The 16,701-nt window shown below is 40.5% G+C and overlaps 1 protein-coding gene across 1 annotated transcript in view; it reads right to left on the bottom strand.

Moving 5' to 3' along the window:
• The window catches only part of dnah2 (dynein, axonemal, heavy chain 2), a 48,615-nt gene that overhangs the window by 6,171 nt on the left and 25,743 nt on the right, over window positions 1-16,701 (bottom strand). The window contains exons 43-78 of the mRNA XM_040188008.2: window positions 16,444-16,561; window positions 15,598-15,734; window positions 14,475-14,612; window positions 14,235-14,393; window positions 13,901-14,053; window positions 13,555-13,646; window positions 13,229-13,424; window positions 12,639-12,863; window positions 12,290-12,394; window positions 11,643-11,831; window positions 11,340-11,425; window positions 10,961-11,091; window positions 10,619-10,768; window positions 10,317-10,484; window positions 10,035-10,195; window positions 9,535-9,674; window positions 9,026-9,158; window positions 8,744-8,883; window positions 8,162-8,372; window positions 7,860-7,976; window positions 7,403-7,544; window positions 6,348-6,517; window positions 5,868-5,984; window positions 5,588-5,752; window positions 5,331-5,453; window positions 5,081-5,229; window positions 4,837-4,903; window positions 3,879-4,029; window positions 3,572-3,720; window positions 3,298-3,431; window positions 2,919-3,063; window positions 1,948-2,147; window positions 1,354-1,480; window positions 961-1,147; window positions 491-639; window positions 151-334 (exon numbers count right to left, since the gene is read on the bottom strand). Of these exons, the coding sequence (XP_040043942.2) occupies window positions 151-334; window positions 491-639; window positions 961-1,147; window positions 1,354-1,480; window positions 1,948-2,147; window positions 2,919-3,063; window positions 3,298-3,431; window positions 3,572-3,720; window positions 3,879-4,029; window positions 4,837-4,903; window positions 5,081-5,229; window positions 5,331-5,453; window positions 5,588-5,752; window positions 5,868-5,984; window positions 6,348-6,517; window positions 7,403-7,544; window positions 7,860-7,976; window positions 8,162-8,372; window positions 8,744-8,883; window positions 9,026-9,158; window positions 9,535-9,674; window positions 10,035-10,195; window positions 10,317-10,484; window positions 10,619-10,768; window positions 10,961-11,091; window positions 11,340-11,425; window positions 11,643-11,831; window positions 12,290-12,394; window positions 12,639-12,863; window positions 13,229-13,424; window positions 13,555-13,646; window positions 13,901-14,053; window positions 14,235-14,393; window positions 14,475-14,612; window positions 15,598-15,734; window positions 16,444-16,561 (5,308 nt within the window). The remainder of the gene's footprint in view (window positions 1-150; window positions 335-490; window positions 640-960; window positions 1,148-1,353; window positions 1,481-1,947; window positions 2,148-2,918; window positions 3,064-3,297; window positions 3,432-3,571; window positions 3,721-3,878; window positions 4,030-4,836; window positions 4,904-5,080; window positions 5,230-5,330; window positions 5,454-5,587; window positions 5,753-5,867; window positions 5,985-6,347; window positions 6,518-7,402; window positions 7,545-7,859; window positions 7,977-8,161; window positions 8,373-8,743; window positions 8,884-9,025; window positions 9,159-9,534; window positions 9,675-10,034; window positions 10,196-10,316; window positions 10,485-10,618; window positions 10,769-10,960; window positions 11,092-11,339; window positions 11,426-11,642; window positions 11,832-12,289; window positions 12,395-12,638; window positions 12,864-13,228; window positions 13,425-13,554; window positions 13,647-13,900; window positions 14,054-14,234; window positions 14,394-14,474; window positions 14,613-15,597; window positions 15,735-16,443; window positions 16,562-16,701) is intronic.

Below are 16,701 nucleotides of genomic sequence, written 5' to 3'. Positions count from 1 at the left end.
GGCCATGCTGCAGTGACGAAAAGTGAAAATGTACAAAGTACTTAGTACCATTTTTTTAAAGGCACCTTTGACACAAAAAACAACACAGCAGCACATTGAATAAATGTGACACAATGGGGCAGGAACAAAAACAGAGCAATGGGTGTATACCATTCTTGACACCCTCCTCTATCATGCTCTTGGCGATGGGGGCCTGTCCTTGGCCCAGAGAGAGAGCATGGAAGTGCTTGCTCATACCAGAGGCCTCAGCCAGCTGCAGCAGGGCTCCTGTGGGGTCCACCCCAGGAGACAGAATGAAGATCAGAGGAGTCCTACAGGTGGATTCTTCCACAACCTTGGGAGATAGAAGAGGGAGCAGCAAAGAGATGAGAATTTGAACTGAAATCAAACCGAACTTTGCAAATGAGATATTTGCCACATTTGTATTACAAGCTTTACATTTAATATTCGAGACAAAAGAATAACAGTGAGAGTAGCAGCAGCGACTCACAGCCTTCATGTCGAGAACAGGCGGCTCCACAAAGTGTTGGCCAAGGTTGTTAACAATGAAGGAGGTGACGCACAGGGAGACACGGTCCTGACGCAGAGAGCGCACTATCAGCATCTTCTGAAACTCATTGCAGTTAAAGTCCCAATTATCTATGAAAGAAAAAACAACAAGTTAGGAAATGTAGGGATATGGGAGAGCCGTTTGGAAGTAATAAGGCAAGATGTTTCACTAACATGAAATGTGAAAAGCGAAGGATAGAAGAAGTCAAAAATAGCAAAGACGAGACATTTATCCTCCATGTTGTAGACAAATGCAATTAAATTGCATAAATCATTTAAGGTACTAATACATTTTCTGTTGCTAATTCCACAGCAATTCCATTTGTGAAGAAGCAGCCTTCTCACAGAACAAAGTCAGGCGAGCACACACAGGCGACAGCATTTAGGAAATAACTATCAACACATACGGACCTGGTAGTTTGGCCTTCTCAGGCTCAGCACTGGTAAACCAAAGGTTCCATTTTGCGTGGTCTTTTTTAAAGGAGCCCGCGATGCCATTCAATTTGGGCAGCTTATCCAGCTCTGTGATGTTGTCCCAGCTGGACTCTACCAGCCAACTGCTACAGGGGTTCTTCAGCTGATACTCATCATGAAGTACCTAGAAGACCATCCATCAGTGAATCATTAGGAAAAATATCCCTTCATCAGTGTTTTAATAAAATTGTCCAATGAAATGTTGAGAAAACACATTGTTGGCTGTCTTTTAGAAGAAGCATAACTTCAATAAAAGGTTTGTGCTGTTTGATTATTCCAAATCAAACAAGGCAAAAACAAGATGTTTGGTTGTGTATTGTGTTTTCTTACAAGTCCTCCTCGGAGGAAGAAGTTGTACTCATCAATGTTGAGTTTTCCCGCCACCTCCAGGATTCTGGCACACATCTGGAAGCTGAGGAGCAACTTATGGCACTCAAACAGACCACGACACGTGTAGCTGGAGAGGATAATATACATAGTTAGCTAAAGAAAGACACATAGTATTTTCTGATTGATAACATCAGAAACTTTAAATTCCAATAAATTAACAGAAAATATGACAAACATCTTTATCGAGGAAGCAATTACTTGCTACAGTAGTACAACGGGCTATGCTGCTTTTGTGTGTCTCAGTTCACAGCAGCGGTTCAGAAGGTAAAGCTGATCCACTCGTTGCAGGGTTGGCGGTTCAATCCTAGGCTCCTTGTGTCCCTACAGTGTCCCTACAGTACTGTAAGCCAAGCTACCTACATTGCGTTTTAGTGTGTGTCTGTATACTTCTAAATGTAAAGTGTCAAGATTATAAATCTTTGTTAGTCAGCACATTTATATGCCTTTTTTTTCCCCATACAAAACATTTTCTGATGGTAATTTCCTCGGCTAACCAATATCTGCATGCCAATTAAGAAAAAGGGGCTCGCTCACCTGTACACTGCACATGTGTGGTACTCATTGAGGTATGCAATCCTTTCCTGCAGCTCGTGACTGCGCTCACTCTTTTTTATGCTAAGGTTAAACAGGTCAATGTAGGCATCCAGGGAGAACTGGTACATTGGGTCAATGCGGCCCATGTCGTTCAGAATGGTGAAGAGGATAGAGGCTCGCTGGGCACATGGGCAATAAGCCTGTTAAGAGAGAGCACTTTAAGTTCTATATACGTACTGCATGCACAAACTGACACATAAATGACGAGTGTGCCCATGTTTTTGTTAAAACCAGAAGAAACATGTGAGGGTGGAGCTAAATATGACTGAATGGTGGATAAAATATTCTTGGGCAAACAAAAAAAGTTGCAACAACTTGAATAATAATCATGAACTGAAAACACACTGTCGGAGGGTAACTCAAAAACATTAACTAAATTGCGACCTGTCAATATTATTACATTACAGGTCATTTAGCTGACACTTTCATCCAAAGCGACTTACATTGCATATTTAACCCGTGGCTTTTTACATTTTTGCCTGGGGAGCAATTAGGGGTTAGGTGTCTTGCTCAGAGACACTTTGACATGAGCCAGCTGGGGCTTGAACCACCAACCTTGCAGTTCCCGGCACACCCTCTCTCCCCCCTGCGCCACGATGACCCAAAATTAGAAACTATCAAATTAAATTCATTATTATCAAATTAACCCGCCCTAAATACTGTTTGACTCTAAATGGGTGCTCTATGCTCATCATGCTCTATTGAAGAAGACTTGGAACCACCGATCAAGGTCACAAACTCCTGTTTACAGGGACTACTGAGGTAATAAATTCAGTGAGAAGTCATTTCTCAGAGACTTTTGTATAAACTGACTTTTTTCTGCTACCGGAGGAGCGACCACCCAACGGCCATTAGTAAGAATGCAATTTAATGGCCCTTTTTATAGCCGGAGGTTGCTGCTTGCACCTGACCTCTCTAGCAGAGTCGATGTTGATCTCAGTCTGTTCACTGCTCTCAAGCTGCTCTGAAACCTCCGTGGCTGTCACTTTAGATGCCTGCAGGGCTTTCACCAGCTGCTCATCGTCTAGTAGTGACCCAGTCGCCTCATTCAGCAGCCTGGTAAAGAAGCCACGAAAGCACACAAGATTAAAATAACTGTATGCATAAATACAACAGAACAGTGCCTACTAAGCATGAAATGCCTAGAAAAAGCCAAACATGTTAGGGTTCACAAGTCTTACTACTTTCATTGCAGTGACACACAAGGTGCTCAACACTACCAGTATGACGAAGAATATAATCACTATTATTATTATCATCATTGTAAACTACTGTTATTAGCTATGCAACCTTAGGATCTCATCCTCCAGGTCCTCCAGGCTTCTCTTGCCAGAAGCAATGCTGATCACTAAAGAGTCCTTTTGTTCTTCTAGCTCTGGACGCTCCTTACGCACCACAATTCCCAGTAGTTGGGCTTCCAGACCCTGCACATACACGCACAGATTATTCAAGGAAACAACTCATACTCTGAAAATGTATGTGTACACACCAAGGAATGGCGTACATAGAGAGAAGCATACAATAGTGAGCTGGAAGCAAAACATACAGAAGCAAACCCTCAAACCTGCTCCATCACGCCGAAGTTGACTATGATGGTCTTTGTAGAAATCTCTGGTGTGTAGTGGGGGTTAGACAGCTTGGTAGTGATGTAGAAACGAAACTCTGGATTGTACTCCACCTCCTTATCACCCAGCTTCATCAGCAGCCGGCCGCCTGAGAAAAACACAAAAAATGTACCCCCATGCACACATTGGATTTAGGGACACGGCCAAATTTAGCTAAAAAAAAAAAACATACTAAACAAAACTTTAACAGTTGGTAATTCAATTTGTGAACTTGTGTATATATTGTATGTGTGTTTTGAGTCCGACCTATCCGTGTTATGGACTTGTTTAGAATTGGGTCGAGAGACGGATCCAAATCCTCCAGTATATTTTGCAGCAGAACAGGTGTCCCAAACTGGATGGCGTTCTCCAGCACCCGCAGGTAGTCTGGCATTTGAAAGTCTATCACCTTCAGACCCTGCACGTTTGGACACACAAGTGCACAGAAGGACAGTAGGAGACAAAGACAGACAGAAGACAGATAATAATGATTAACCAATGGGATGAAACTTTCAATATCTGTAGAGGTTTATTTCAATGAATGTTTGGCAAACTACCAGGAGATTGGGTACAGTCTTCCCAAATACAGCCTGTACTCATAGGCTATCAAGAATCTAGTCCGGAAAGCTGGTCCGTTGACATATATTTTATATTTTAGAAGAGATGCGATTGTCTGACCCCGTTTTTCTACAAATGAAGAAACAAAAATAGTGATGATTTTGTTCTTGCTTCCAGTGAGGACCAGTCTACTATTTCATATAGTACAATGTGATGAGTTTGATATTTATCTCCTGAAATACAAGGCAGAGTGGCACAGTTGCATAAAGTTGTGTTACGGTGGAATCAGCAGTTTGAGACTACAGGTTGTCTTTTATCTTCAAATACAATTTTCATCTATTAATGAATTTATGAATAATTGGAAACAGCAAATTGTGTGTTAAATAATGTATTATTGACATGATTACAGCTTTTGCGTGTATCTCGTTCTTTATTTTGTGTGTGTGTGTGTGTGAACAGCTGAACTTTCTACCCAAGCTACTCTGAACTTCCAGGGCAATAAAGCTACAAAAGCTAAAAAACACAGTTTGAGTGCACACAACTGCCTTTTGTGAACACCTTCCAATCCACATTCTATCTACTCACTTATCGATGATTCTTCAATACAACAGTCAAAACAATACTTTAGAACCAGAATAATGTTAGCGGAGACTGAAGAGAGACTTACTCTCTTCATCTCCATATTCTTGATCCATTTCATAGATTGGCCTTGAGGATCCACCATCAGTGGACATCTAAAAAGAAGGGAGGAAATAAAACAAGCCAAATTGTATTTACACACATTTTGTATGGTAAACACAACTAAATCCATTTCCTAGATGAGTGAATCTAACAGTGTTTTAATTTTGTATGCTTACTGGACCACAGATAATCTTAGGAAGTAAAACCCGATTGTGTGTACACGCACTGACCGGTTTCCACGGGTGACGATAACTCCATTCTCAGTGGAGAACGCGTCTGACGGCAGACCCTGAATGTTCCAGTCCCTCACGACTGTAGGCTTGGACAGAAAGACTGCAAAACTGAACCCTGGCGTGCATGGAATTGCTAAGTCTCGTACCTGTGGAAAGGGCAAACGAGGTACAGAAGTAAGTACAGAGGGAGTTTTTCACCAAACTCCAGGATTTATGTTTTTATGAGGCGTGTGTCTGATTGCCTCACCTCCTTCATCCAGATAGCAAGCAGCTTGTCTCTGTAGTTGGAAAGGAAGGGCCCCATGTAGGAAAGGAATGATGCTGCAAGCAAACAGTCTCCTACCAGGTATCCCATGTTTTCCTCAAGAACCTAAAGCACATACATAGGTAGGAGTATATATTCATGTAATATATTGTAATCTTTGATCTGTTTCTTTCTACATTTCCCCAAACAAACCCCAAGCATGACACATGGTTTCGGGTGTGTGTTTGTGTATGTCATACAGCAACTCTCTCTTCCCAGCGAACTCTCTCTCCGGCCAGTCCAGTCACCAGTTTGTCAGCTCGGTCCAGTTTCATCTCCATTTCCTCGGATTTCTCCCTCAAACTTTTCTTCATGATTAACTTCTCACCAAGCTCCTTTTCCAATTGCTCTTTCTTCTCCCCCACCTGCCAAAATATACACGTAGCAATTATATGAATTCATCATAAATACTCCTATAAATAAATGTCTAAAAGTCTAAATTCATATCAGGCAGGTTGCTTGAAGCCCCGGGCTCCATACCTCTCGCAGTTTGTCCTGCGCCGCGGCCAGTTGAGTCTGTTTCTCGACTAACTGGGCCATGGCAGCGTTCAGTTGAGCCCGCTTGGGCTCCACCACCCTATAGACACGCCCATAAACCTGGAGGAACAATGCACACATCCACAGACTTCATTTTTACACCTATGTTCCTGTTCATGTATTTCCCCAAAAAGCGACAATTGCTTTGCAATAGCACCATTGCATATCTATTACAACAATTGCTCCGCTACACAGTGAGTACTTTGTGCCTACAGCTCATTGTTGAATTGTACGTGGGTACAATGGGCCGCAATTAGGGCCATTGTCTGCATGCATCCAGGAACTCACTATTTTTAAGAAAATAAAGCTACAAATTAGGAATTGCATAACTGTTGCGTGTGCTTTAGCTTCATGGTGACTACTTCTATCAGCAATGGGAAAAGAGTGTAATTGTGTGCTGGTAGCCAGCAGAAAATCTGTTACCTCCATCGCTCTGACCCACATGCAGAGGGACTTTGCAGCTAGTGATACTTTGCCGATGATCTCTGGCTGGAAGTCCACTTGTCTGCAGAACTGGCCGATATCCTTCAACACACGTTCTGTTATGTTGTCCTTGTCAAAGTTAACTAAAGTTTTGATGAAGTTGGAATCACCTGCCAGATAGAGTCACATAGGTCAGAAAACCATGACAATTGGTATTTTTTCCAAATGGGTCTCATGTGTCTTATCTGTTGTCATGAAAAACCTGCTTTCTGATCGACATTACAGGAGTGAAATCCATTGCAGTTTCTAAAAGTTGATTATCTTCCCTTGTGTTAAGCAAACATTTCAACGCAAGCCTAATTTACACAAAAGTCTTTTGTAAGGAGATCTAATAAAAAACTATAATTGTGTGTTTGTCTCCACCAACCGGTTACCATGAATGTCTGTCTAGAATGGCATCACTTCATCACTTTATCCTTACTTAACATGCACGTGCCAGTGAAAATTTGTGCCAAATTTGAGGAGATATTAGATTTAAGAGAGTATGGATGGATGCACATGAAAACGTTATGCCCCATGTCATATAAAACTACACTGCTCGAAAAAGAAAAAAAACACTTCGAAAACACATCAGATTTCAATGTGAATACTGTTATGGACAGTTCGATGTTCTAGGAATGAAAGGATGCCACATCTGTTATACATACATACATCTGAAATAAAAGTTTCAGGATACAGAGGGTTTGATTTTTATAGACACCTTAAAATCAAAGGGGAAAAAAATAATTGCCAGTCTAGTCCATTTTACCAAAAGCCATAACATGATATACGATCGTTCCTTTCATTTATTGAGCAGTGTATATGTCAAACCCTACCAAATGTCCTTTAAAATAGAAATACTTAGTTTGACAAATTTTGTCTGTGACATGTTATTGAATGTGTGCACAGAGTATGTTGTATCTTCCCTTAGCTGCTAACTTTGGTTTTATCTTATTCTATTTAGTAACTTCAATCAGTTTATATAATTGCAAGATGGAAAACAATTCCCCTCTCACCCAGCTGTCTCTTGGCCTCTGCCCAGGTAGCCTCTTTGCCAAGAAGGGTCATGACAGCCTGCATCACTGTCTCCACCAGTGCTGGGGGACATCCATACGACTTGATCTCCGTCATGTCCCTCTTATTCAGAGACTCCAGAGCCTAGGTAGAAAATGAGGAAGGAAAACAGTGTGTGGGGGTGTATACGCCAGGGCATAATGCTTGTTGAGTGATGTTTAACTGTAATTTAGACATCCAGAAAGCCTCCTCTCAAAGGAAAAGGGGCTTATATTGGTGTTGGAGAGAAGGAGAGCAGTGAAATATGCTGACAGGTGGAGACAGGTGGATTATTACTCATCATATATCAAGGAAATAATTCAACCAGACACAAATATGAAAAATGTTACCACCTACTGTGCAGTAAATAGCAACGGAGGGACTGGAAGGATTAGGAAACATAACAGGAAAGAGGTTTACCTTCATGGCCTCATTCAGTGCAGGCATGGCCTCGTCCAGATCCCTTTGTGCATTCTCTGCCATGGCTTTACATTGTAACTCTTCTGCTGCGATTTTCACACTTTTATCACTCACATCCTCAACACAAACATACAACAATGTGTTACTGATTGTTATACGCACCTTTCCTATTAGCCAACTACACCGACCTTCCTAAACCATTAGTGTAAGCTTCGGGTTGGGGAATCACATGAATTACTTGAAAAATACATGAAATCTATTCGATAACTGTGTGCGCACGCAAACATTTTTGTGATGCTTACATTCTTCTGCTTGTTAGCCTCTGTCGTCTGCTCCAGTATGATGGACAGGAACTCGTCACACTGTATCTGGAACACTGCCACCTGCTTCTTGGCCTCCTCTAGCTCTACAGACATGGCCTTCACCTTCTCCCGCGTGTCATTGATCTTGAACAGGCCATTGCGCAGCTTGCTCACCTGCTCACCCAGTTCACTGCGTTTCTCTGCCAACAACCTGGATGGATGTAGACACACATGCTGACACATACTTGATGTGGGGATTGTAACAGAGACAAGGTTTTAAATGAATAGACAAACAGAGACATTCATCCAAAGTTTGCACCTATAACGTGAATCACTTCGGTGCTGTAATTAGAGTTTATTTGTTCTAGTTTCGCTCTGTTGAGATGCATGAATGAGAGCACTCACACCTATCGTATCTATACTTTAGGTGTGTAAACTGACACTAGGAGCTTACAACGGGACCTGTTTAATGTCAACAATCTACATGGTCCTTGAGACACACATAAAGCATTTGAAGGTGGTGTGAGGAAAGGAGAAAAGAGAAGCATGGATAAGTGAAGATTTATGTTAAAAGGTGCCTACTTTCTGAATCCAGACACAAGCTCCAGGTAGTTGGTGGGTGTCACATAATTATATCTCTTCAGCTCTAACTTCATCCTGTTGGAGACCTGTGCAACCGACTGGTGTGTGGTCACAAAGACACTGGCTACCTTTTTCTGGATCTTCAACATCAGAATGAGTTTTTTCAGCCAGGTATGAGAACAGATTCAGACCATGAATTTGAGATAATGTACAGTAAACATGAGGTTCAACTTGTTCACTCATTAAAATGTATATTTACGTGAGTGCATGTGTTTGCCTCACCCCCTCCAAGGAGCCTAAGTCCAGTCCATCCAAGAACCTCTCAGCCACTTCCAGCAGAGCATCTTTGGGCCAATCCAAGAACCAGTCAATGGTGGTGCAATTGACAAGCGCTGGGTATTGGAGTATGTGGTTCCTTTTGACAAACAGACATTTATAAATTGTACTTTTTTAATATGCTGATATCCATCACACTCCTTTGTACAAAGAGTTTTTGTACTAGTGCAGGTGTATTTGGCAGTTGTTCTTTTATTACTAAAACTAACCAAAAGGAGTTAAACAATGAAGCCCTAATGCACCCCGGTTATGCCTCAAACGCATGCAGTTTTTTTGCTGCAAATGCTATATTTTCAATTTTAGCAACAAGGCTCCAGTGATATCTGGTGCCCCGTTGACAAAAGAGACAAAGAAGGTGAAGGGGGGGGAGGGGGGGTACTGTATCAGTACTGTATTCATTTGTATAGGTATAGTGTAGGGCACAGAGTGCTGCATGAAACAAAATCAGACTCTACCTGAAGGACTCCCCCACTGGGCTCATACAGAGCACTATGTGTAGGTTGTTCCTGACTCGCTCTATCAGGTAGCTGAACAGGCAGTCAGGAGTCTCCGTTATATTGTTTTTCCTGGCAGAGTCTGATACAGCATTGCACACCTAGAGGTGGAATCACAATTCATATTATGAGAATTGGAAGTTGGTTAAAAGAGGTTAAAAACATGAATAATATATTTATACCAGTGTATAATAGATCAATACATATTGGAGATTGTATGTTACTTAAGTCAGTCTTCCATCACACCCTCACACTTCATAACAAAGATCGTTTGTAAATATGTAAAAATTAAAAAAACTCAGCTTAGATCATTATCTTCTTTATCATCTGTTTGAGTTAATTCAAACTGTAAATGTAATATGAATGTCATTATTCAAATATAAAAGAGGATGGGTATATACATAATAGAGTTTGATAGATGGAAAGACAGGAGGCAAAAAATGTTTGACGACCATACAGACCTCAGCAAACTCGTCCTGCTTGTAGAGGTTAGGCACCTCACCAGAGCTCAAGACATTATTGATGTCCTCCAGGAAGGATTCATCTACAACCTGGGTGTCATTGAACAGGAACACTGTGGGCTTGTTGTCCACACCAGCCAACCAGTACAGCTTTTTGATGTCTGAAAAACAGGACCGAAAACTAATCCTGTAAATATTGCAGGTAACTGAAGTTGGGAAAAGAGGAAGTTATTGTATTAAAGAAGATCTGTGAGCACATTTTTGTTCTTTTTTTGAGCTCACCTTCTCTGAACTCCTGTTTCCGGTAGTGCTTGGTGACTTCCACCTGGAATACCTGATATTCACATATGAAAGCAGCCATCTTAGACATGCTCTGTCTTCCAGAGGCTCCAACACCAACCAGAAGCATGTTGCCCCTGAGCTGACTGATCACACGTACTATGCGGGTTACTGTGGATAAAATAAGATGAATTTTCAACACATTCGAAAAAAAATTTTTTTTTTCAAGACCTCTTTCCCGAGAGCCTATTTAAATAATTCTGAGGGTGTGTGTGGATGTGTGTTGGTTATGTTTTTAGACGCACTGTGTTTGATGGCATCTTGGAAGAGAACCAGGGTCATAGGCACCACGCCGACTGTCAGGTTGTATTCTTCCAGCTGAGTCTCCATGAACTTCTTGAGAGCCTTCAAGTCCAGCAATTCCTCATACACACCAGACTCACTCAGGAAATCCCCTGAACCGCACACAAACACAATCAGCGAAATAAACACAAGTTAACACATTCATATCTTCCGTTATCATTAGTTTCATAATGCTTTCACCACAAATCTGTTATCTTAGTTGTTAGAGTATAATTCCACTCATCGGTGTGACACTGACATGGCTGCGTGGATGTATGTTTGTGTGTGTGCAGATACAAATGTACCAAATATTGGTGGTTGTTTGTTGGGGCAGAGGTTGTGCAAGGGTAGGTCAAAGAGTGATGCTAGTTTCTCCCCCAGCAAAACCTCAAAGGCCTCCAAGTCGCTGTGATCTACCAGCCTATCAGAAACAACCCTGAAATCAACAACAGAACACAGACAACAACAATTGTCAAAAAAATACCCAACAAAAGCACCTGTATGTCATGAGAAATGTAAAATAAAGTAGAAGGCCATTTTCAGATGGATGTGCCCTCTGCATCAGTAAAAGTGACAATAACATTAATAAATGCCATAATGAAGATCACACTATAGCAACACTATACACACTATCTAATGTCATTGTAAGATGGTCAAATATTTGGGGAAAAAAATGTACTCTACCTGAAGCACTCATGGATCCACAGACTAGCAATGTTTTTTTTGGTATCATGAAAATCTGGGTGAACTCTTAGCAGACCTTGGAACACCTAGAATGGGTGGAAAATTAAAGAAAAAAAATCATGGGGAGCTATTGTAATCTAGGTCACATAACTAAACAAGTTGTACAAGCCCTCAGTAACTCTCAAGTAAGTACATTTACCATTAGGAAAGCCCCGCCACAATCAACCCTGATACTAGTGTGTGTGTGTGTGTACACTGGTATGCTTGTATTGCTTTAACTGATCTCAATAAATTATAGTGTACCTTGGAGATATCTCTGAGGTTGAAGAGGTAGTGGCTCTTGGCTGGAGTAGGAAGAAAACGAGATGTCACGGCATAATACAGTTCTAAGGTCGCCTGAGTCAAAACGTCCCCAATGGGCTTCACATCCTCTTTAAAGCCCTCCAGCTTTTGGTTGATCATGGTACTGTAGATCGTCCTGATCTGGGACTCCTACATGCAGAAAAGACAGGTCTGTTAAAATTGTGTACATCTAGTCAATGATACAGTTGTGTCAATAGGATTTATAGATTTTAAATGGTGTCCAAGGGAAGAATAGAATAGAAATCCTATAAGTGCTCCATTTCCATTTTATAAGCTGCCCATTTCATGTAGTCCAATTCATACACTTAAATGATGTGTGTTTTCAGGGGTTTGCTCCCTGAATGGGTGAATATTGCTTGGATTATTTTCAAAATAAAATGTTGTTCCCCCTTTTTTTGCAACACAAAAAATGAGAGGAGTTATGGGAGGTTCAACAAATAGAATGAAGGGAAGACGGACTGAGAAAACCTTTTAAGAAATGTAATTAGTTACTATAATGTTGTTAACTATCTGATCCTCTGTGGTAAAGGAGAGGAGACAAGAAGAAAGAGGATAAGAAAGAGACCTAAATAGTCCGCGGGACTCACATGTGGAAAGGTCATATTAATGAGATTGAATCGACTCTGTAAGCGGGCAGATATCTTAGTCCTTCCTCCGCCAGGGGTCCCCATGGACGCCAACAAGAACATGTCCTAACAAAGCAGACAAAAACACAATAAAACTGACACAGAGGATTATGGTCTCACTAACACAGACCTGTCAAACAAACATTACCCATGTAAAGCTCAGGAACTATTTTCTCGGACAGAATGTGATGATTATGGAGGTACCAAGCAGTTCAGTATAAGAACAAATGGTATAATATTACACATAATCAAACACAGTAAAATAAAAACAGACTTTAATATTTCTCAGTTTCAAACTTCCCGTTCTCACCTTAACAAACTTTAAGGTCTGATTCTGGCAATCGTACCAGAAGCCATAGTCGATCCATAAGCGCAGCAGCTCCAGCGGTGGCTGGGAACCAAAGAGGTCATTGGCCGGCATGTTGAGGTCGTCCAGGAACCACAGCAGGCGTTTCCCACCTGGTGGCACGAACACCCCCTTGAATCGCTTCTCTACGCGGCTCTCCACAATGGTCTGGATATTATTAGTGGTGGTCTGGATGGAAACAAAGAGACAAAGTTACATAAAAGAACCAATGGTATGTTTCCTTCGTAAACCTTATGTCACAAAAAAGAAAACAGAATCATGTGACAATTACATGCAGCAATGAGATCAATAGTGGGGAAATAAATCAATGTATATAATATGTTTGTGTGAATGTGTATGAGATTGGGTATATGTGACTCCAGTTCAGTAAAAACGAAATTAGACATCAAATCTATCAAGTGACAGAAAAAACAAGAAAGAAGAGTCTACCAACAGTCTACCACTCAGAAGCTACAGCTGTGTCCTCATTTGTAAAACCAATAGATTACACCTAACATATAGTCATCTTTCTCTTTCATGAAGCCTGAACCAACCTGTGAAGACATGTTGACAGTGAGGGACGCCCACTTTTTATCCAAGCCCTGCAGGACGCTCTGGGCCACCGAGGTTTTACCAGTTCCAACAGGCCCAGTGAGCAGTACTGGGTACTGACCCAAGACCAGAGCCGTAACCAGGAAGTTGTAGCGAACTGTGTCCACTGTAGGAACGATAATCTTATAGAATGGAGCACTGCAGGATGTAGAGAGGGATATATATTGGTCGGCTATATCATATAGTTTTATTCAAATAGTACGTTCACATTCCCACAAATGTATGCTTACAGCAGCTAATAGTAGCTATACAAGAAGACTATACTTACTTGGCATTGTAACGCCAGCCCTTTGGCAGCTTATCTTGAAAAGGAGCCCAGGTTTTCTTCTTGGTGTCCACATAGTACTCATAAACCGTGTCCTATAACAGTTTATATTAAATGATCAGAGAAGTCTGCTGAGATAGATTCATTCAGTTTGCTGATGGAAAGTGGGAGTAGACACAGTAGTATCTCTTATTAGTAATATGCATGTTTTCATGCTGCCGAAGTTGAATTTGTGGGTTCACTGAATAAAAACATGTCTTTCCATTTCATAGTAGCCCCTGAGACTGCCAAAATCACTAAAACATAAATAGCTCTACTTTTCTTTCGCAAAACACAATTTAGCAACAACCTTGATGGGGAAGGTGCCTTCCATCTCCCGTATGAAGTTGTCAATCCTCTTGCGTCCATCATCATCAACAGAGGCGCAGATGGACCAGATAAGGCTGAAGATGAACCAGAGTTCCACCATTGTACCCAAGTCTCCTGTGTCTGAAGTATTCACCTGGAGAAAGAGGGGATTTAGAGAATGTCAGCCATACAGTTTTGTGAATTAAATGTTTAATGATTTTACAATGTTTTGCTTAATTACAGTCCCAAGTTTTTCAGTTACAACCAGAAAATGGACATTTTGAGAGATTACAATGTGTAGTGGAGGTTACAGATGGCACTCAAATGAGTCTCACCCCATTGTGGGACGTGGCCAGGGAGTCGTAGAGGCGGCAGAGAGAGGTTACTCCGTTCAGTTCAGTGATGGGAATCCGCTCCTTACAGTTTCTCCTCTTAAAGTTCAGTGTGCTCTCTATGTATTTCTCAAACAAATGCTTTAAATGGATCACTTCTGTCTGTGGAGAAATGTATCAATCAATTGATGCAAATGTAACAGAAAGGGTTCCAGAAAATAGTTCCAAGTGGATTAATTGTACCTTGGGTCGCTTGTCCAGCCAGGACTGAACAGAAGGCTTCCATCCCAGATCCGCGTAGTCGTTGTAGACCATCCCACAGCGAGAGACTGTAGCTGGAGAGGCCATTGCCAGGTTTTCCACTTCAAACAGCAAACACACCTATAAAATAGGAATAGTTTTTACAGTACATGGTTGACTATGATAAAAAAAAAACGTGTTATTTCATGGGCTTCAGTTTTATTTTATTTTGTTGTTTCTATCAGGGAAAAAAATAAAAACAGGAAATTTGTTTTCTTGTTGTCTACCTCCAGAAGGAACATTTACATTCAAAACAAACAACTGTAGAAAAGACTTACAGAAGTTTATTAATGGAATTTATTAAACCAGACTTCTGCAATTTTAAAAGTAAATGTCATCTTATCCTTTATCTAACTTTAATAAGTGAATAAACTTAAAGGATTTTACATGGGATAGCTTAGTGGCGTTATTGTCATGACAACAGAGCCAGGATAAAGTCAGAGTTTAATATAAACTATATTTGTAAACAGACTCATGACAAAACTCAACAGTATAGCCAGTTATGGCTAACCAAACAGTTCAACAAGCCATTATTTAAACAAAGAAATTGATAATAAAATAAATCATTACATGCAGCTTATCTACTATGTTCATTATTTAGAATATTTGTTTTATTTAATTCGGCTCCTTTAACTCCTTAAATAAATCAGTGGATCAAAAGCTTTAGAAGAAGCGCAACGTTTACTTTGAAGCTGAGCTGTCTCTGTTTATAGCTTCTCACGTTTCATTGCTGAAGGTGGATAATAGAACGGAAACGTTGGTCAGCAGAATTTTTATTGCACGTCTATTAACCACGTTTAGGCACCATCAGCTCTCGAAGAACAAACTTACACGTAAGGAAACATTTGCATTTACACAAGTAGACCTAAAACAAGAGTAGGCAAGACCCCTAAATAGGCATTGTTAATGCAAATTATTTATAATTCGTGCACGGACCCAATGCCTAGCTCCTAATGGAATTTTTCATGGAATACATCTTCAAATGTATTTTTTTTTCCTGCTATAGAAAGTCAGTTTGTCAGTTGTGAAAAATGCCCACAAGTATGATTTCTGGTGCTGTTCTCACCTGTTCAGGCATGGAGATTCTCTCTCCATTGATGAGCGTGAGCACCTTGTTGTCATCCATCACGGAGTTCATACTCTCGATCCAGAGTGTGTCAACAGGCCCATCAAACACTATCCACTTTTCATCTGGCTTCTCATCTAAAGAATATAGAATAAGGACACAGATGTACAATAAAGTTCAGTGTTTTTCTCACACTTTTATGACAGTATGAAAAAAATCTATGGACTATGGAATATTTACCAGTTTGTTTTTTATTTACACAATTTAATTTAGAGATACTTTTAATCTTTTGTTTTTTTCTTTAGAAAATCGGAGAAAATGTACACAATGTGTTGCGTGGCAGAGTAGAACATTTTGTGCTGTGTACTAGAACTAAACCTAGTTTTTCCCAGTAACACGAATACAACGACCCTGGCAAAGCCTGGCAAAGAAAGAAAAGAATCTATATGTAATCTCCGTTTGAATTGTTGGGTTGTCCAGAATTAGCAAAGATGTTTGCAATGATTACAAAATATTGATGTAGTGCACACATCTGTTTGTAATTCAGGAAAACTCCAGTAAGATGGATAAAAAGGACAATAACAACAACATCAATCATCCCTTTGATCCATTACAATGAGTATGCATAGCAAAATAATGAAAATATATATAAGAACATTTTAAAATATGATTATGAATATGAAATATGATGCCTGATGAAACTGCGAACAGAGTGAGAGGCTGTAGTCTCAGTCTATTTTTAAGTAAGTTTAAGTAAAACCTGCAGGAATACTTTACTAGAAGTAGGACAGATGGGGTCAGTGTGTTATTCGGTAATTTACAGCAGTGGGTTTTTAGAGTCATCACCTGCACAGGCCGATCTCATGAGGGAAGGGAGCACTCCATCAGACCACATATTGGTGGAGAGGTCATTTTCTCCATACAGCTCTCCCAGACTCATGGCCTTGGGGTTCAGAGGATAATCCTGTTATGCCACAGGCACCAGGGGATGGAAGAAAAAAGTATTGCATTAATAGATATATTATTATAATGACAGATAATAATCACTGAAGCCTGTTGTTAAAAGATGAAAACACATTAAACAGTAGCTTTTTGTGGAGCACA

Source organism: Gasterosteus aculeatus, chromosome 1 (genome assembly GCF_964276395.1).
Source record: "Gasterosteus aculeatus chromosome 1, fGasAcu3.hap1.1, whole genome shotgun sequence".
NCBI lineage: Eukaryota > Metazoa > Chordata > Actinopteri > Perciformes > Gasterosteidae > Gasterosteus > Gasterosteus aculeatus.
Note: the sequence above shows the minus strand (reverse complement) of the source record. Positions and strands in the feature narration are given on the sequence as shown.